The 20,487-nt window shown below is 43.1% G+C and overlaps 3 protein-coding genes across 9 annotated transcripts in view; 2 read left to right on the plus strand and 1 right to left on the minus strand.

Moving 5' to 3' along the window:
* Positions 1–1,632, plus strand: part of cry4 (cryptochrome circadian regulator 4) — an 8,101-nt gene extending 6,469 nt beyond the window's left edge. For all 3 annotated transcript variants that reach the window (XM_079593809.1, XM_079593811.1, XM_079593810.1), the window contains 4 exons: positions 1–50; positions 760–857; positions 942–1,052; positions 1,163–1,632. The exon at positions 1–50 is cut by the window's left edge and continues 102 nt beyond it. In XM_079593809.1, coding sequence (XP_079449935.1) covers positions 1–50; positions 760–857; positions 942–1,052; positions 1,163–1,341 — 438 coding nt within the window. In that variant the 3' untranslated portion in view covers positions 1,342–1,632. The remainder of the gene's footprint in view (positions 51–759; positions 858–941; positions 1,053–1,162) is intronic.
* A 400-nt stretch (positions 1,633–2,032) lies between these two features.
* LOC306988701 (transmembrane protein 263-B) lies at positions 2,033–4,201 on the plus strand. 2 transcript variants are annotated; one of them, XM_079593843.1, is made up of 3 exons: positions 2,033–2,284; positions 2,622–2,700; positions 3,584–4,194. In XM_079593843.1, exons 1-3 carry the CDS (start codon positions 2,276–2,278, stop codon positions 3,853–3,855), a joined length of 360 nt encoding a protein of 119 aa, XP_079449969.1. In that variant the 5' UTR covers positions 2,033–2,275; the 3' UTR covers positions 3,856–4,194. The 2 variants fall into 2 exon arrangements, with proteins under 2 accessions (XP_079449969.1, XP_079449970.1); XM_079593844.1 differs by having other exon boundaries at positions 2,044–2,284; positions 3,587–4,201.
* Positions 4,202–5,803: 1,602 nt separating this feature from the next.
* On the minus strand, positions 5,804–20,456 carry cry3b (cryptochrome circadian regulator 3b). 4 transcript variants are annotated; one of them, XM_079593805.1, is made up of 15 exons: positions 20,229–20,456; positions 18,635–18,809; positions 16,877–16,985; positions 12,575–12,717; positions 12,041–12,225; positions 11,648–11,745; positions 11,221–11,361; positions 10,674–10,985; positions 10,418–10,569; positions 9,078–9,280; positions 8,054–8,167; positions 7,228–7,287; positions 7,083–7,142; positions 6,884–6,999; positions 5,804–6,787 (listed from the first exon to the last, which is right to left on the minus strand). In XM_079593805.1, exons 2-15 carry the CDS (start codon positions 18,793–18,795, stop codon positions 6,746–6,748), a joined length of 1,896 nt encoding a protein of 631 aa, XP_079449931.1. In that variant the 5' UTR covers positions 18,796–18,809; positions 20,229–20,456; the 3' UTR covers positions 5,804–6,745. The 4 variants fall into 4 exon arrangements, with proteins under 4 accessions (XP_079449931.1, XP_079449933.1, XP_079449930.1 ...); XM_079593807.1 differs by having other exon boundaries at positions 5,804–6,784; positions 20,229–20,395; XM_079593804.1 differs by having other exon boundaries at positions 5,805–6,787; positions 7,228–7,290; positions 20,229–20,395.
* Positions 20,457–20,487: the final 31 nt, after the last annotated feature.

Here is a 20,487-nt window from a genome sequence, read left to right on the forward strand (position 1 = left end):
TGCCCGGTGCGTTTCGGTCGTCGGACTGACCCTCAAGGACAGTATCTGAGGTATGATCACGCCCACTCCACACAACCCACTTTAATAGTTTGATTTGCCACGCCCGCCACTGTTTAATATTCATAATGTTCTGCCACGCCCACCACTCTTTAATATTCATAATGTTATGCCACGCCCACCACTGTTTAATATTCATAATGTTCTGCCACGCCCGCCACTGTTTAATATTCATAATGTTCTGCCACGCCCACCAGTGTTTAATATTCATAATGTTATGCCACGCCCACCACTGTTTAATATTCATAATGTTCTACCACGCCCACCAGTGTTTAATATTCATAATGTTCTGCCACGCCCACCAGTGTTTAATATTCATAATGTTATGCCACGCCCACCACTGTTTAATATTCATAATGTTCTACCACGCCCACCACTGTTTAATATTCATAATGTTCTGCCACGCCCACCAGTGTTTAATATTCATAATGTTCTGCCACACCCACCACTGTTTAATATTCATAATGTTCTGCCACGCCCACCACTCTTTAATATTCATAATGTTCTGCCACGCCCCCCAGTGTTTAATATTCATAATGTTCTGCCACGCCCACCACTGTTTAATATTCATAATGTTCTGCCACGCCCACCAGTGTTTAATATTCATAATGTTATGCCACGCCCACCACTGTTTAATATTCATAATGTTCTACCACGCCCACCACTGTTTAATATTCATGACATTCTGTGTTGGATCTGCAGGAAGTACCTGCCCGTGCTGAAGGACTTCCCCTCGCAGTATATTTACGAGCCGTGGAAAGCGCCTAAAGACGTCCAGCTCAGCGCCGGCTGCATTATCGGTACGCAAAGATGCTAGATGCTAACTAACCCATCGCTGCGACTGCAGTTTAGTAATGTTCTGACCCGTGTGTGTGTGTGTGCAGGTAAGGACTATCCTTGTCCCATGGTGTGCCACACAGAGGCGAGTCAGAGGAACCTGGGTTTGATGCGTCAGGTGCGCGCGGAGCAGCAGAAAACGGCAGAACTCACGCGAGGTAAAGCGCTATAAACGTATGCTTTTGAGACATTCAGCTGAGCGTTCACTCTTTAAAAAGCTATAAAACACCATCAAATTATCATAAACAACGACTTGATCTCCTCGCAGATGTGACAGACGACCCGATGGAGGCGGGGCTTAAGCGTGAGCTGCAGGAGGAGGAGGAGCTTCTAGAGGGGGCGGAGTCACGCAGCAGGTCGAAACGTTTGAGTGGCAGCGCTGATCATAAGTCCCGCCCCTCCAGCTGGACGCCAGAGACGGTGCGGCTCAGCGAAGATGTCACATGACTGTACTCGAGGATCATGTGACATACCGAACGGAACCGCATGATGTCGCACGTCATTTGAACTCTGTTGATCTGTCGAACAAACATACTGGGTGTTGCTCGTTTGAACTGGTGTGTTTTTCTTTGTACGTGAGTTTCTGTTTACCAAATAAGGTAAATTATGAAACTTGAAAGTCTCTCTAACGCACATTTGTTTGTCAGTCATTAAATATCATGTCTATGGTATGTTGCAAAATAAGATAAATTGTGTTGAAATGAGCTTCGGCATGTAAATAAAAATGATACGTAACAGTTGCATCTCCTCACAGAGCTCTTTCAGATACAGTCAGAGATTACTTAAACCTGGAAATAAATATGAATCATTTTACCATGTAAAATTGGGTTCCTAATAAATTAGCATTCAAACTACTCTAATTTAAATTAAGTGTTGTTTGCTATTGTTAATTCCATAGACTCTTTAGAGATGTTCTGGTTAACATTTTTGTTGTACGTTCAATGTGAGTTAATCAATATTCAACCAAAGTCAGATTATACATATAAACTCTTTAACATTTACTGTAGTGTTTGACTGACCAGCACTTGTGACGCAATATCCGGGGGTTGAAGTGGCCAATACTACTATGGCGAAGGCGGTGCTCATGAATATTAATTAGGTCGTGCTGACGTGTCTTGTTTATATTCTCGGAGCGTCCAGTCACGTAACACGATTGCTATTCACAACTCACGCTCTCGAGTCAATACGCCCTCTTTTCAACCAATCACGTAGGAGCACTGACGCGTCATGAATATTCATGAGCCCGGTTGATTCGCATCCTGGTCTGTATTGAGCGCCACGTCGCCACAGTGGAGTTTATGTTCTTCACACACACACACACACACACCGATGAGTTCTGCGCGCGGCTGGAGAGGAATGCGGTGACATTACCTGCACGATCATGGTGAAGGTGAGGAGAAATCTGCATCTCTTCATATGATAAACACTTTTTCTTCGGAGCGATTGTGCATCTTTCAGAAATATTATTTAAAGTCGCATTTGAGAGATTATTGCACATTATTATAATAACAGGGAGAAAAATATCACCAGGAAAGTGTTTGAAAGTTTAACATAAAGAATATAAAGTGACCATATTGTAGTGACATGATTGTGGAAACATTGCAGTAATAATTATAGTAATTGCACTTGTATATTGTTGTCTCTGATCTCCTGTTGAGTTCTGAGATGTGTGTAAACTGATTAATTTGTAAACTTTGGGAATGTTATTATTTCTGACTGATTTGTAGAGTGTGAATTCCGAAGTTCAGTCCAGGAGTGAAACATATGGAGGAGGAGAAGAAGACACAGAGCCCAGTCCGTCCGCAGGTACAGTCATAATTCATAATCCATAATCACTGATCATATCTCCAGACTCCGTCTTCATCTTCTCCATATGGATCGACTCCTGGAACAGCGATGTGGAAATCACACGCATAATTAATCTCATTTTACTTTCTGACACACACTCACATGCTTTCTCTCTCACTCTCTCTCTCTCTCACTCTCTCTCTCTCTCACACACACACACACACCCTCACCCTCTCTCTCACTTTCTGACACACACACTCTCTCTCGCTCTCTCTCACACATTCAATCACACACACACAAACTCGCTCACACTCACTCACTCAAACACACTCTCTCTCTCTCACACACATTCAAACACACACACTCTCTCTCTCTCTCTCTCACACACATTCAAACACACACACACACACACACACACACACACTCTTTCTCACAAACACACACACACACTCTCTCTCACACGCGCACGCACACAAACAAACATACACACACACTCTCTCTCACACACACACACAAACTCACTCACACACACACACACACACTCTCTCTTTCTGACACACTCACTCTCTCTCTCTCTCTCACACACACACACACACACACACACACACACGCTCTCATGAGATGAAGTGTTGTGAGATCTGCTGTTGGCTATTTAAGTGTGTGTGTGTGTCCTCCGGGAGTAACGCGCTTCTGCTCCGAGACGTTCCTGCGCGCTGGGAATTCATGCTTGGTTTCGGACAAAATGTTGTTTGCTGATGCAAGATATGCATAATAAACGTTTGCATGCTACACATCACCAGAAAATATCAAATATATATCCTGGTCTTGGTTTTATTTCTGGTTATTAATGTTAAATGTTTTATGCATTACTGTAACTAAGCGACGTTCCTTTAATCGCCAGCAGATGGCGGTACGGATCTCGCGACGGCTCCGCCCGGGATGATCTGGCGGGTGACGGGCGTGATGAGGGGTGTGGTCGGGGCCACAGTGGGCGGAGTCTCCTGGCTGGGCGGGAAAAGTTACGAAATCACCAAATCAGCTGTGAGCGCCGTCCCCTCGATGGGCGTCGGCCTGGTGAAGGGCGGAGTCTCGGCGGTGGCAGGGGGCGTGTCCTCGGTGGGCTCGACGGTAGCCAATAAAGTCACAGGAAAGAGGAAAGACAAATCAGAGTGAAACTGGATTACGATGAAGATTATAACGAAAGTTGGTGTGTCGTCCGCCATTAAACGGTAGATTATAGCGAGAACATCACGTTACAGAGACGTTGGCGGATGTTTTCGACAAATCAACGTCCGAGACGAAGAGTTGTGTGTACGTCGTACTGTGTGTAACTGCAGTTTGATGCTGTTGGGTTTCTCAAATCATCTCAGATCTGCGACCAAAGACACGTTTACCGCTGATGCTTTTGAACGTTAGTTTGCGTTTCTCTAGACCGTATCCGACCTCTCCGGGGACGTTATCGGTTGTGTGTTAAATGTCTGTTTGTGTTATTTGAATTTAATAAAGTCATGTAAAAGATATTGGGGAAAGTGTGTTCAATGATTCAAACCTCTCCAGATATGGATAATTTTACACAAGTTTGATCAGTTATGAGCAGATAACGTAAAATACACGAACAATTTTAGCTACGCTAGTCACATTTTTATGTCAAAAAGCAAATCGTAATGTATGGAAGATTGTTTCCGCCTTAGAAAAAATGTCATTGTGACTTTTCATCTCACAATTGTGAGTTTTTTCCTCACAATTGTGAGTTTATATCTCGTAAATTCTGAATTGCGCAGAAAAAAGTCAGAATTGTGAGGGAAAAGTCGCAATTACTTTTTTAAAAATACTTTTATTTACTCTTTCTCAAGTCTGAGAAGAATCTTGATTGAATCTTAATTTTGATACGATTATGTGCAGAAACTAAGCAGGCTAATTGGTTAAATTATTGACTGTAATATTGTATATTATTATAATATCTTAACAGGCTAATCAATTAGCTCATTAATATTATTTATGTAACAACTATTTAATATGTATGCAGTGTGTGATATTTTTAACAGGCTAATCAGCTAACTAACTATCTGAATATATAGCTTAGCTGGTTAATCGGTGATCTTGCTAACTGAAATTTATGTATTAATTTGAACACGTTGCGATAGCTTAGCATGCTAATCAGCTATGTTACAAATTAAATTGTACTATATATTGAACATGATAGCTTAGCAGGTTAATCAGTGAACTTGCTCACTAAAATGTATGCAGTTACTTGAACACGTTGTGATAGCTTAGCAGGCTAATCAGTTATCTTACCAACTAAAATGTGTGTAGTAACAAACACATTTTGATAGGTTAGCAGGCTAATCGGTGAACTTGCTAACTGAAATTTATGTAGTAACTTGAACAAGTTTTGATAGCTTAGCATGCTAATCAGTTACGTTACTAACAATAATTGACTATATTGAACATGCGATAGGTTAGCAGGCTAATCGGTGAACTTGCTAACTGAAATTTACTTACTAAATTAAAAACGTTATGATAGCTTAGCATGCTAATCAGTTATGTTACTAACAAAAATGACTATATTGAACATGTTCATAGGTTAGCAGGCTAATCGGTGAACTTGCTAACTGAAATTTATGTAATAACTTGAACAAGTTTTGATAGCTTAGCATGCTAATCAGTTACGTTACTAACAATAATTGACTATATTGAACATGTGATAAGTTAGCAGGCTAATCGGTGAACTTGCTAACTGAAATTTACTTACTAAATTAAAAACGTTATGATAGCTTAGCATGCTAATCAGTTATGTTACTAACAAAAATGACAATATTGAACATGTTTATAGGTTAGCAGGCTAATCGGTGAACTTTCTAACTGAAATTTATGTAGTAACTTGAACACGTTATGATAGCTTAGCATGCTAATCAGTTACGTTACTAACAAAAATTGCCTATATTGAACATGTGATAAGTTAGCAGGCTAATCGGTGAACTTGCTAACTGAAATTTATGTAGTAACTTGAACACGTTATGATAGCTTAGCATGCTAATCAGTTACGTTACTAACAAAAATTGCCTATATTGAACATGTGATAGGATAAATCTATACAATAAGAGACATACAATGCTCAATTTGTGTTAAAATATGTTTTATTAGCTGAATGATGAGGTACCACACACAGACTAAGAAACAAATGCTGGTACGATATACATGTACTGTATATTATATATTTAAAATTCAAAACAGCTATGAATATTCTGTAGAAAAACACAGGCAGTAAAAATGTACTGCTCCATAAGATACAAAATGCTGGAGGACGTAGTGATGGAAACATGGATGAAAATAACAGGTGACAATAGTGTACAGCGAGCGATGGAAGATCGATGACGTAAACTGTGCAAAAAACACTTGAACATAATATAGCAAACATTTTCATCTCAACGACAATCTAAACAAAAGATAGTCGTTGATACAGAAGATGGGACAATCCTTCATCTGTGATAGGTACAAGTAGTTTGGACCCGGGACCATGTGACTCACATCGCCATGGAAACAGACGCAGGTATTTACAGGTGAGGCCGGTTCTTCGGTAATACTTAGTCTAAATGTGGCATGTTCTTCTTCGGTTGTTTCCGATTACTTGTGTTCACGTCAAACAAATCGACATACTTTGAATAGAAACGATAAAAACAAACTATTGTTTCTCATTTGGCCACGAAAATGCGTCGACCAATAAGACTTGAGCTTTGGTTCACGTGTTCGTCAAGTACAATATAAACCCAGAGCTATCAAAACATTTAGACGAACATTCGTTTGACTCTGGCGAACAAGACCGTTCATATAGCGTTTTGATGTGAAAGGTCACGACAGTATTTACATCTGATTTTTAAAATCAATACTCGGGATAATAAATAAACATTATAATTTTGCCTTTTTTTAAACGTTAAAATCAGGTCTACGCCACAATCTGACTGGATCAGCCGTTTAATCGTTTTTTTAATTACTCCGAATGTTTGTGCTTAACACGCGAGGGAAATTTTACGATACATTTTGCGAATCCGTCAGTGGGTGGGGCTTAGGAAGAGAAGGCCACGCCCCCTGCGTCTTCCCGCCTCTTCTGGAAAAAAACAACAAGAATTTATATTGTTAAATAGAGCTGAGCGTTTCTACTATTAAATTAGCAAAACATTGTTAGTTTTAAACTCTTACGAACCTCATAATCTTTCAGTTGCGCTGAGGAGGAGGGGCCATTATCACCATGGCAATCGTTATGCTCCGCCTCCCTTTCCCTCTTTCCAGTTGCGCCCCCGACCGGCCAACTCAAACGCCCTGAAGCAAATCAACATCAGACTTTATTCGCAAATCATTGAAGTTTCCAAACATTACATATTTTCATGCACATTTCTTTTTACCTGGTTGTTGTGGGACGGCGAACTCGTGGCTGTGGTTCGTGTAGGGCGACGTACGGTGGCCTGCAGGAGACAAACATGAAAACATTTTCAGCAAACCTTCATAAAAGGTCATCAAGTAAAACAAATGACTTGTTGATGGACTCACCGAGGGAGTGTCGGTATCTTGAGCCCCGATGTTTCGGTGCGGACTGCTCTCTCCTGACCCCTGCTGGACACACAGAGCATTACAGAGGATCTTATCTGAAGCAGCTCTTCTGAGTGTGAATCTGAACTGAATCGGTTCTTCTGAGTGTGAATCTGATCTGATTCAGCTCCTTACAGTCTGAATCTGAACTGAATCAGCTTCTTTGAGTGTGAATCTGAACTGAATCAGCTCCTTTGAGTCTGAATCTGAACTGAATCAGCTCCTTACAGTGTGAATCTGAACTGAATCAGCTCCTTTGAGTCTGAATCTGAACTGAATCAGCTTCTTTGAGTGTGAATCTGAACTGAATCAGCTTCTTTGAGTGTGAATCTGATCTGAATCAGCTCCGTACAGTGTGAATCTGATCTGAATCAGCTCCTTTGAGTGTGAATCTGAACAGAATAAGCTTCTTTGAGTGTGAATCTGATCTGAATCAGCTCCTTTGAGTCTGAATCTGATCTTAATCAGCTATTCTGAGTGTGAATCTGAACTGAATCAGCTCTTCTGAGTGTGAATCTGAACTGAATCAGCTCCTTTGAGTCTGAATCTGAACTGAATCAGCTCCTTTGAGTGTGAATCTGATCTGAATCAGCTCTTCTGAGTGTGAATCTGAACTGAATCAGCTCTTCTGAGTGTGAATCTGAACTGAATCAGCTCTTCTGAGTGTGAATCTGATCTGAATCAGCTCCTTTGAGTCTGAATCTGAACTGAATCAGCTCCTTTGAGTGTGAATCTGATCTGAATCAGCTCCTTTGAGTGATGTTGACGTCTGGTTGTAAACACTCACGTTGAGACGGCGCACTGCTCGGCATCCTCCGGTGCTCAGGGGGCGCTGTTGCCCCTCGGGCATCATTTACACCCACGTCCTCCGTGTGGTTGGACGGAACGGCGGCGAGAAGACCTGACGGATGAAAGAAGATTAGAAGTAGAAAATGGAAAATAGGGCTGCATGTTTAATCGCAATTAACATGGAAATTGTTACGCGCTTAACCGATTTGGATTATATTGATTGTTATGCGCAGCTTGTCAGTGACGCACGGCTCAGTAAACGCGGCTCACTCTGAAAGCACTGCGAGTTTGAGTCGCTTATAACGTGCGTTTGATAAAGCAACACATCTTTGCAAACATGAGAAGCATTTATGAACCTCTTGTCCAACAAGACAACATTTAATAGCATTCTTTTACTCCTAACTCACTTCATAACGACAGTTGAGCTCATCCTTCTGTGTGTGTGTGTGTGTGTGTGTGAGAGACAGTTGAGCTCCTCCTTCTGTGTGTGTGTGTGTGTGTGTGTGTGTGTGTGTGTGTGTGTGTGTGTGAGAGACAGTTGAGCTCCTCCTTCTGTGTGTGTGTGTGTGTGTGAGAGACAGTTGAGCTCCTCCTTCTGTGTGTGTGTGTGTGTGTGTGTGTGTGTGTGTGTGTGTGTGTGTGTGTGTGTGTGAGAGACAGTTGAGCTCCTCCTTCTGTGAGATGATGTGCTTCTTACACAGAATAAGGCAGTCGTGTGTTTATTAGTCATGTTTAATCAAAGCGTTTCAATCTTCTGTTTAGTCAGCTACAGATAGTGTGATGCCTGATAGCAGTTTCCTGGAATGATGTGTGTTATCGTACTGCTGCGGCGGGGCATATTTGCTGTGTGTGTGTGTGTGTGAGAGCGCCCTCTGGTGTTCAAATGGAGCATTTACTACTGATCACAGAGCCGTGATTCACTGACAAGCTGCGCATAAAATAATCGCAGCCTTTGCCGATTTCGATGAATCGTGCAGCCCTGATGGAGAACTTGGTAAGCGGGAGGTTGCATGTGCTCTTACTGAGTCCGCGGTATCTGGAGAGCTGCTGGTAGATCTGCCTCATCCTCTCGATGTTCAGGCGACTGGCCTCCGCGTGGTTCACCATCGGTTTGGGATAGTCCACGCCGATCACACATTTAGCGGCGAGCTGCACGTCGTCCGGCGCGTTCCAGGGGTCGTAGATGAACTTGTCAGGAAAATCTCGGAGGACAGGTAAGTAACGTCTGGAATCAAAGAGAGAGATTAACATCACAACCTCCATAAAACCAGAATCACCCAAACATACAGACGTCAAAAGATAAAACTGAGGCTTGAGCAGAATTCACAACTGAACTCCTATTAGTGTGAATCTGAACTGAATCAGCTCCTCTTAGTGTGAATCTGAACTGAATCAGCTCCTTTGAGTGTGAATCTGAACTGAATCAGCTCCTCTTAGTGTGAATCTGAACTGAATCAGCTCCTCTGAGTGTGAATCTGAACTGAATCAGCTCCTCGGAGTGTGAATCTGAACTGAATCAGCTCCTCGGAGTGTGAATCTGAACTGAATCAGCTCCTCGGAGTGTGAATCTGAACTGAATCAGCTCCTCGGAGTGTGAATCTGAACTGAATCAGCTCCTCGGAGTGTGAATCTGAACTGAATCAGCTCCTCGGAGTGTGAATCTGAACTGAATCAGCTCTTCTGAGTGTGAATCTGAACTGAATCAGCTCTTCTGAGTGTGAATCTGAACTGAATCAGCTCTTCTGAGTGTGAATATGAACTGAATCAGCTCTTCTGAGTGTGAATCTGAACTGAATCAGCTCCTCTGAGTGTGAATCTGAACTGAATCAGCTCTTATGAGTGAGAATCTGAACTGAATCAGCTCTTATGAGTGTGAATCTGAACTGAATCAGCTCTTATGAGTGTGAATCTGAACTGAATCAGCTCTTCTGAGTGTGAATCTGAACTGAATCAGCTCTTCTGAGTGTGAATCTGAACTGAATCAGCTCTTCTGAGTGTGAATCTGAAACTGAATCAGCTCTTCTGAGTGTGAATCTGAATTGAATCAGCTCTTCTGAGTTTGAATCTGAACTGAATCAGCTCCTCTGAGTGTGAATCTGAACTGAATCAGCTCCTCTGAGTGTGAATCTGAACTGAATCAGCTCTTATGAGTGTGAATCTGAACTGAATCAGCTCTTATGAGTGTGAATCTGAACTGAATCAGCTCTTATGAGTGTGAATCTGAACTGAATCAGCTCTTCTGAGTGTGAAACAAGACAAAACAAGACAAAAATACAAGACAACAAGACAAATTGGAAACAAGACAAAAATAGTAAGTAAGAAAAGCATTTTTAGCAGTGCATGCAGTGGTGTGTATTCCCACCTGATGAAGTCTCCGTTGGGGTCGATCCTCCGGCCGAATCCCACGGGACAGTAGCAGTGGAAGAACTGCTGGAAGAAGGAGCTGCAGGAGTGGCAGAGCCAGCTCCCGGCGTTCACACTCCAGTCCGCGTCCAGCAGAAGCTCCTCGAACACCTGCCAACACGTGACGTTATTACACACGCCATCACCCATGAGCAGGGCTCCACATTACATCTAGTAGCCAAACTGGCCGGTGAGTGAGAAGCGCAGCCCCTCACCTTCATGCCCTCCTCCCAGCTGATCCACAGGTCTCCTCGGGTCAGGAAGCAGGCCACGGCGTGTCGGGCCAGATGATGGATCCAGCCCTCCTGCCGCAGCTGGGTCATGATGGCGTCGATCCAGGGGAAGCCGGTGCGGGCCTCGGCCCACTTGGCCAGCGCCTCGGGGTTGCGGTCCCACGGGATGCGGATGCAGATCGGGTTTCCCTCCGCGCGGTCGAAGCGCGGGTTATTGGTGGCGGCCGTGTAGAAGAACTCTCTCCATAAGAGCTTGTCGTACAGAGAGATGGACGGCTCTGCGTTGTTCTTCACCTGCACACACACACACACACACACACACAGTGTAATTATACGTTATACACTGCCCCTCGGATCAGTTTAGTAAATCACACTTATTTGTATTACATATATTATTCATCACTGTGGACTGGGTGAAGATGCATGAACACACTGTGACACAAAGACTAAAACAGATTTATGTTATGATATTATAGATGATGCAGATTTGCAGTTGGGGTTAAGGGTATATAAGTGAAAGTGTGTGTACCTTCTTGTAGAGCTGAGTGAGTCTGCAGTGGAACAGGCGGCAGGACAGGCAGCCGAAGCGCAGGTACGGACTCAAGCCCAGCGGACTCGCCAGCAGAGGACTCGAGTTCTGCTTCGGCCGCTCGAAGTTCTCCTGCCACGCCTGTGTGTGTGAGAGACATGCTGTCAGTGCTCAGTCATGGGCAGCGGTGTGTGTGTGTGTGTGTGTGTGTGTGAGAGACATGCTGTCAGTGCTCAGTCATGGGCAGCGGTTAGTGTGTGTGTGTGTGTGTGTGTGTGTGTGTGAGAGAGACATGCCGTCAGTGCTCAGTCATGGGCAGCGGTTAGTGTGTGTGTGTGTGTGTGTGTGTGTGTGTGAGAGAGACATGCCGTCAGTGCTCAGTGATGGACAGCGGTTAGTGTGTGTGTGTGTGTGTGTGATGTCGTACCGCGGTGGAATCGGGTCCGAGGTGTAGGTCCATGCGTCTCAGCGCCTCTGACTCTCCTCCGGGCCACACGGCAGGAGCCAAACCCTCGGTGTCGAAGCCTGAACACACACACACACACACACATCATGCACTGCTCTGACCATACTGGATCTGTGTGTGTGTGAGTGTGTGAGTGTGTGAGAGTGTGTGTGTGAGAGTGATTGCATGTGTGTGTGTGTGAGTGATTGCGTGAGTGTGCTTGTATGAGTGTGTGTGTGTTTGTGTGTGTGTGTGTTTGCGCATGTGTGCGAGTGTGTTCTTGTATGAGTGTGTGTGTGTGTTTGCGTGTGTGTGTGTGTGTGTGCTTGTATGAGTGTGAGTGTGTGTGTTCTTGTGTGTGTGTGTATGCATTACCCAGCTCCTCCAGCAGGGGGACGCCGTATTCCTCCGTGTGGTTGTCGCTGACGGGCGTCACACAGTTTCCCATCAGCCCCAGTGTGGGCGCGTCCAGCGGCGGTTCTGGCGGCTCGATGCCGCTCGCTAGCGTCTGGAAGCGCTTGAACGTTAGCGGAGGCTGACCGCCGTTCAGCTCGATGATCCTGACAGCCAATCAGACAACAGCGTCAGTCAAGAGTACGGGGGTCACAATATAATGCAACAATATGTATTGTTTATAGTTCACACATTTCTACATTATTTTAAATACATCAGTGAAAGAGCGCAAACATATTTGTCTACAATAATTCAGTATTTCCAGCGTGAGAATCGTGAGTTATTCTGGAGTCTCTGTTGTCGGTGCGCTGGGGTAATGTAAGAACACACACCCCTAGTGGTGAGTCCCTGCAGTCACTCGACTCTTTTAAATCAATCAGTTGATTCACCCAGTGAATCGGTTCATGGACAGCATTCGTTTGGGCAGTGTGTGTGTGTGTGTGTGTGTGCTCTCACCGGTCGAGGTCGTAGAGTGTGTGTGAGATCTTCACGATGACCTCCACCCCCGCCTCAGACGCCAGCTTCTTTATGGCAGCGTCTCGTTCCTTCCCGAACGGCTCCGAGTCGCACTCGAACGTCAGCCGCGACACCTTCCACTCCTGACACACACACACACACACACACGGGTTATCACACAGTTATTTACTGATTGAATGAGCACTTAAAGGGATAGCTCACCCAAAAATGAAAATTAGCCCATGATTTACTCTCCCTCAACTCGTCCATCATAAAAGTAAATCATGGGCTAATTTAGATATTTGTGTGAAGCTTTAACAGCGGTGATGGAGTGATGGAGTGGTGGAGTGATAGAGTGATAGAGTGATGAAGTGATGGAGTGGTGGAGGGATGGAGTGATAGAGTGATAGAGTGATGGAGGGATGGAGTGATGGAGGGATGGAGTGATGGAGGGATGGAGTGATAGAGTGATAGAGTGATGGAGGGATGGAGTGATGGAGGGATGGAGTGATGGAGGGATGGAGTGATGGAGGGATGGAGTGATAGAGTGATAGAGTGATGGAGTGATGAAGTGATGGAGTGATGGAGTGATAGAGTGATGAAGGGATGGAGTGATAGAGTGATAGAGTGATGGAGGGATGGAGTGATGGAGGGATGGAGTGATGGAGGGATGGAGTGATGGAGTGATAGAGGGATGGAGTGATGGAGGGATGGAGTGATAGAGTGATAGAGTGATGGAGTGATGGAGGGATGGAGTGATGGAGGGATGGAGTGATGGAGGGATGGAGTGATAGAGTGATAGAGTGATGGAGTGATGAAGTGATGGAGTGATGGAGTGATAGAGTGATGAAGTGATAGAGTGATGTAGTGGTGGAGTGATGGAGTGATGGAGGGATGGAGTGATGGAGGGATGGAGTGATGGAGGGATGGAGTGATAGAGTGATGGAGTGGTGGAGGGATGGAGTGATGGAGTGATGAAGTGATGGAGTGATGGAGTGATAGAGTGATAGAGTGATGGAGTGATAGAGTGATGGAGTGGTGGAGGGATGGAGTGGTGGAGTGATGGAGTGATAGAGTGATGGAGGGATGGAGTGATGAAGTGATGGAGTGATAGAGTGATAGAGTGATGGAGTGGTGGAGGGATGGAGTGATAGAGTGATAGAGTGATGGAGTGATGAAGTGGTGGAGTGATAGAGGGATAGAGGGATGGAGTGATGGAGTGATAGAGTGATGGAGTGATGGAGTGATAGAGTGATAGAGTGATGAAGTGATGGAGTGATGGAGTGATGAAGTGATGGAGTGATAGAGTGATAGAGTGATAGAGTGATGGAGTGATGAAGTGGTGGAGTGATAGAGGGATAGAGGGATGGAGTGATGGAGTGATAGAGTGATGGAGTGATGGAGTGATAGAGTGATGAAGTGATGGAGTGATAGAGTGATGAAGTGATAGAGTGATAGAGTGATGGAGTGATAGAGTGATGGAGTGATGGAGTGATAGAGTGATAGAGTGATGGAGTGATAGAGTGATGAAGTGATAGAGTGATAGAGTGATGGAGTGATAGAGTGATGGAGTGATAGAGTGATGGAGTGATAGAGTGATAGAGTGATAGAGTGATAGAGTGATGGAGTGATGGAGTGATAGAGTGATGGAGTGATAGAGTGATGGAGTGATGGAGTGATGAAGTGATGGAGTGATGGAGTGATGAAGTGATAGAGTGATGGAGTGATAGAGTGATAGAGTGATGGAGTGATGGAGTGATAGAGTGATGAAGTGATGGAGTGATAGAGTGATAGAGTGATGGAGTGATGGAGTGATGGAGTGATAGAGTGATAGAGTGATGGAGTGATAGAGTGATGGAGTGATAGAGTGATAGAGTGATGGAGTGATGGAGTGATAGAGTGATAGAGTGATGGAGTGATAGAGTGATGGAGTGATGGAGTGATAGAGTGATGGAGTGATAGAGTGATGGAGTGATGGAGTGATAGAGTGATGAAGTGATGGAGTGATAGAGTGATGGAGTGATAGAGTGATGGAGTGATGAAGTGATGGAGTGATGGAGTGATAGAGTGATGGAGTGATGAAGTGATGGAGTGATGGAGTGATAGAGTGATGAAGTGATGGAGTGATAGAGTGATGAAGTGATAGAGGGATGTAGTGGTGGAGTGATGCAGTGATGGAGTGATGGAGGGATGGAGTGATGGAGGGATGGGGTGATGGAGGGATGGAGTGATAGAGTGATGGAGTGATGGAGTGATGGAGTGATAGAGTGATAGAGTGATGGAGTGATAGAGTGATGGAGTGGTGGAGTGGTGGAGTGATGGAGTGATAGAGTGATGGAGGGATGGAGTGATAGAGTGATAGAGTGATGGAGTGATGGAGTGATGGAGGGATGGAGTGATAGAGTGATGGAGTGATAGAGTGATGGAGGGATGGAGTGATGGAGTGATGGAGGGATGGAGTGATGGAGTGATGGAGTGATGGAGGGATGGAGTGATAGAGTGATGGAGTGATGGAGTGATGGAGGGATGGAGTGATAGAGTGATGGAGTGATAGAGTGATGGAGGGATGGAGTGATGGAGGGATGGAGTGATAGAGTGATGGAGTGATGGAGTGATAGAGTGATGGAGTGATGAAGTGATGGAGTGATAGAGTGATGGAGTGGTGTAGTGGTGGAGTGATGGAGTGATAGAGGGATGGAGTGATGGAGGGATGGAGTGATAGAGTGATGGAGGGATGGAGTGATGGAGGGATGGAGTGATGGAGGGATGGAGTGATGGAGGGATGGAGTGATAGAGTGATGGAGTGATGGAGTGATGGAGTGATGTAGGGATGGAGTGATGGAGTGATAGAGGGATAGAGTGATGGAGTGATGGAGTGATAGAGTGATGGAGTGATAGAGTGATGAAGTGATGGAGTGATGGAGTGATAGAGTGATGGAGTGGTGTAGTGGTGGAGTGATGGAGTGATAGAGGGATGGAGTGATGGAGTGATGGAGTGATGGAGGGATGGAGTGATGGAGTGGTGGAGTGATAGAGGGATAGAGTGATGGAGTGATAGAGTGATAGAGTGATGGAGTGATGGAGTGATAGAGTGATGGAGTGATAGAGTGATGGAGTGGTGTAGTGGTGGAGTGATGGAGTGATAGAGGGATGAAGTGATAGAGGGATAGAGTGATGGAGTGGTGTAGTGGTGGAGTGATAGAGGGATGGAGTGATAGAGGGATGGAGTGATGAAGTGATGGAGTGATAGAGTGATGGAGTGATAGAGGGATGGAGTGATGGAGGGATGGAGTGATAGAGGGATGGAGTGATGGAGTGATAGAGGGATGGAGTGATGAAGTGATAGAGTGATGGAGTGGTGGAGGGATGGAGTGATGGAGGGATGGAGTGATAGAGGGATGGAGTGATGGAGTGATAGAGGGATGGAGTGATAGAGGGATGGAGTGATGGAGTGATAGAGGGATGGAGTGATGGAGTGATAGAGGGATGGAGTGATGGAGTGATGGAGTGGTGGAGTGATAGAGGGATAGAGTGATGGAGTGATGGAGTGATAGAGTGATGGAGTGATGAAGTGATGGAGTGATGGAGTGATAGAGGGATGGAGTGATGGAGTGATGGAGGGATGGAGTGATAGAGTGATGAAGTGATGGAGTGATGGAGTGATGGAGTGATAGAGTGATGGAGTGATGAAGTGATGGAGTGATGGAGTGATAGAGTGATGAAGTGATGGAGTGATAGAGTGATGGAGTGATGAAGTGATGGAGTGATAGAGGGATGGAGTGATGGAGTGATGGAGTGATGGAGTGATGGAGTGATAGAGGGATGGAGTGATGGAGTGATGGAGGGATGGAGTGATAGAGTGATGAAGTGATAGAGGGATGGAGTGATGGAGTGATAGAGTGATGGAGTGATGGAGTGATGAAGTGATGGAGTGATAGAGTGATGGAGTGATGGAGTGATAGAGTGATGAAGTGATGAAGTGATGGAGTGATGGAGTGATAGAGGGATGGAGTGATGGAGTGATGGAGGGATGGAGTGATAGAGTGATGAAGTGATGGAGTGATGGAGTGATAGAGTGATGGAGTGATGAAGTGATGGAGTGATGGAGTGATAGAGTGATGAAGTGATGGAGTGATAGAGTGATGGAGTGATGAAGTGATGGAGTGATAGAGGGATGGAGTGATGGAGTGATGGAGTGATGGAGTGATGGAGTGATAGAGGGATGGAGTGATGGAGTGATGGAGGGATGGAGTGATAGAGTGATGAAGTGATGGAGTGATAGAGTGATGGAGTGAGCCGTACCTTGAAGAGCCGTGGGAAGATGTTGGCCGGTTGACCGCGGATGACGAACAGACGAGAGTTGAGTTTACGAAGACTAGAGTCCAGATCCTCCAAACACTGCAGCAGAAACCTGTGATACACACACCACAGAACACACACCACAGAACATGAGTAACAACACACACCACAGAACACACACCACAGTCTCTCCTGAGTCAACACATTACACACTGCAGTTCCTCCACTGGCCACTAGAGCACTCTCTCTCTCTATCTCTCTCTCTCTCTCTCTCTCTCTCTCACACACACACTCTCTCTCTATCTCTCTCTCTCTCTCACACACTCTCTCACACACACTCTCTCGCTCTCTCTCACACACACACACACACACACACACACACACACACACACACACACACACACACTCTCTCTCTCTCTCTCTCACACACACACACACACACACACACACACTCTCTCTATCTCTCTCTCTCACACACACTCTCTCACACACACTCTCTCTCGCTCTCTCTCTCTCTCACACACACACACACACACACACACACACACACACACACTCTCTCTATCTCTCTCTCTCACACACACTCTCTCACACACTCTCTCACACACACTCTCTCTCGCTCTCTCTCTCTCTCTCTCACACACACACACACACACACACACTCTCTCTCTCTCTCTCTCTCACACACTCACACACACACACACACACACTCTCTCTCTCTCACACACACACACACACTCTCTCTCTCTCTCACACACACACACACACACACACACACACACTCTCTCTCTCTCTCGGCTAGTCTCTTTCATAATAACCTGAGTTATGAAAACACGTGCCCAAAATAACGTAGTGCTAGTTGGCGTGAGGAAAGTAGGCCGTTGCTGTGGAAACCGGTTCCCTGACGTAAACACACACCTAAAGTAACCATGACAACAAACCATAAACGCCGCAATTGCCAATGATGAGCCTGTTCAGAGAATAACACCGTTTCCCAGTTAATAACACTTTATAAGGCACACCCCCGCTCTCAGACACAGAACGCCTGTAATCATTCATAACTGATCATCAACCCAATCATCCTAACGAACATGTCCAGCAAGTGTTGTGTAGTTGGTTAAAGAGCCACCAGACGGCGCTATACCTCACACTCTCATGACTGACTTCTGATCATGACAATAGTGACGAAATAAGAAATAACTTTGACATAATCAGTTTATAAAACGACCACGTTTATTATAATATTTCTATACTTTATGTTGTAACATAATTAATACATTATTACAACTGTATGTAATAACATTTAATTAACTTTAATGATATGAATTATTCTACATATATGTGTTAGTTAATAATCTTTTAGATGTGTTATTGTGAAGGAGAGATGTTATATGATGACAGATATGATGATCATAACTGATAAACCCCAACATTCAAAGTTCATCACATATTAGAGTAAAGTGTAGTTCTCCATACGCGCTCCAGGTGGCGCTGTTCACTCGAACTCTAACAGTGTCTCTGGTTATAATAATGACTGAAGTATTAATATTACTGACACACACTCATGTCACAGTTCATTATAGTGTGTGTATACATTATTGTGCTGTAGTTTTAATTTATTTATAGATTTAATAACATTGAAGAAATTGTAATAATATTTATTATGAATTATTATACATATATATATACTGTGTGTGTGTGTGTGTGTGCGTGTGTGTGTGTGTGTGCGTGTGTGTGTGTGTGTGTGTGTGTGTCCCTCACCTCCACCTGTTGACGCCCAGGTTGGAGGCCCCGGCGAACCAGGGGTCCAGGAAGTAAACGCAGCGCAGTGATTGGGCGCCGCGCAGCGCCTCCAGCAGCGCCGGGTTGTCATGGAGACGGAGGCCCTTGCGGAACCAGTGCACGGAGTTGATGGAGGACATGATCAGATCTATCCCTGAAACATCATCTTCATCATCATCATCATCTTCATAATCATCATCATAATAATAATCATAATAAACTGATATCAACATACACCCCTATATAATATTATTACTATTATTACTATTATTATTATTATCACGCCCCTATATCACAATTAATCACATGACCAATCAACATATATTGATAAAGATATATTATTATTATGATCAGTAACATTAAATTAATAATACTAGTAGGCTGTTTATTATTATTATTAATAATAAGACTGTAAATTAATACATGAAGACTTTTATTATTATTATTATTATAATTACTATTATTATTTTGATTAACACATTAAATTAATAGAATGAATAATACTTTAGGCTTTTTTTATTTAATGTGTTAATCAAAAAATACTTGTTTTCAATTATTATAATTAACTAAATGTAAATGCACATACATAATATAATATTATATAATAAATCTAAATATTATACTAAACATCACTGGTCTGTACTGTGATACATAACATAACTGTGATATGAGAGTGTACGTAAAGTTTATTTACTATTTTATATTTAATTACATGTTTAATAATATTAATAGTATTATTTATTATAGTATATACAATTTTATTTTATTGTGTTATAATACTTATCAATAATAACAATGATAAACACTTGAATGAAAATATCTTTTTTTTTTACAAATAATATTGATACTAATAATAATATTTATATTGAACTATATATATGAAGCATCGTGATACACTTATGCTTATTTTTTCAAATAAATTATTACACTTTAGATTTATTATTGGTTTATTAGCATTTAATTAAGGTTTAGTTCAATCAAAACTAGTATTATTATTAACACATTAAATCCAAAAAGCCTTCAAGTGTTATTAATGATGATGATAATTATTGATAATAATACTAATACTTGTTGAAGGCTGTTTTATTGTATTAATAATAACATTAATAAATACTTTAAGCTGTTTTAATTAAATTATTATTAGTAATACTTATGCTACTAATACTAACAATTATTTAATATTCATATTTCTACTATTTTATATATTATTATGCTTTTGGTGTATTATTTTATTAATATAAAATAATCAAAAATGCAATAATATTTCACCTTTAATGACTTTTTACATAACAAAATGAAAGCGAAATGATAAAGCAGTTTCCAGATTATTATAAATAATAAAAGTTATCATTTTGAAATGTCTAATAATTGGACCCTCGGTCATTCAATTGGGTCACTTGCATCATAAAATATTACAAAAACATTACAAATAAACAAAAGGTTTATGTTTGAATACGTCTGTGTGTGTTTTTAACAAATGGGTCATGGATTCAGTTTTTATGTAACGTTAATTATGTCGAGTTTATATTCGATAAATTCGTGAAATATCATGAGACTGCGCGAGCAGACTTACCTGAGGCGGCTCAAACGCAGAGAAGTGATTTTATGTGAGTCCCGATGTTATAATCATATCAGTTTTAATAAATATATCCGTGAAATCACTGCAGAACTGCTCGGAACACCGTGAACTCCAGTCACACAACCGGGACAAATCAGCACAGTTTCATAACGTTCCCGCGCACTGCGCATGCGCCAACACCAGCGACTCCAGCGCGAGCACAGAACCTCACAAACTAGATTCAACCCTCAGCTTAATATATAACGTTTTAAGA

Source organism: Phoxinus phoxinus (genome assembly GCF_949152265.1).
Source record: "Phoxinus phoxinus genome assembly, chromosome: 20".
In the NCBI taxonomy this organism is placed as follows: domain Eukaryota; kingdom Metazoa; phylum Chordata; class Actinopteri; order Cypriniformes; family Leuciscidae; genus Phoxinus; species Phoxinus phoxinus.

Coding starts and splice junctions, on each gene's coding strand:
- LOC306988701 (XM_079593843.1), top strand. Junction 2,701..3,583: donor AGAGCCCAGTCCGTCCGCAG/GTACAGTCATAA, acceptor TTTAATCGCCAG/CAGATGGCGGTACGGATCTC.
- cry3b (XM_079593804.1), bottom strand. CDS start 18,795: ATGTCCTCCATCAACTCCGTGCACTGGTTCCGCAAGGGCCTCCGTCTC. Junction 11,746..12,040: donor CCCCCTGCTGGAGGAGCTGG/GTAATGCATACA, acceptor GTGTGTGTTCAG/GCTTCGACACCGAGGGTTTG. Junction 7,000..7,082: donor CGCCGTCCCACAACAACCAG/GTAAAAAGAAAT, acceptor GATTTGCTTCAG/GGCGTTTGAGTTGGCCGGTC.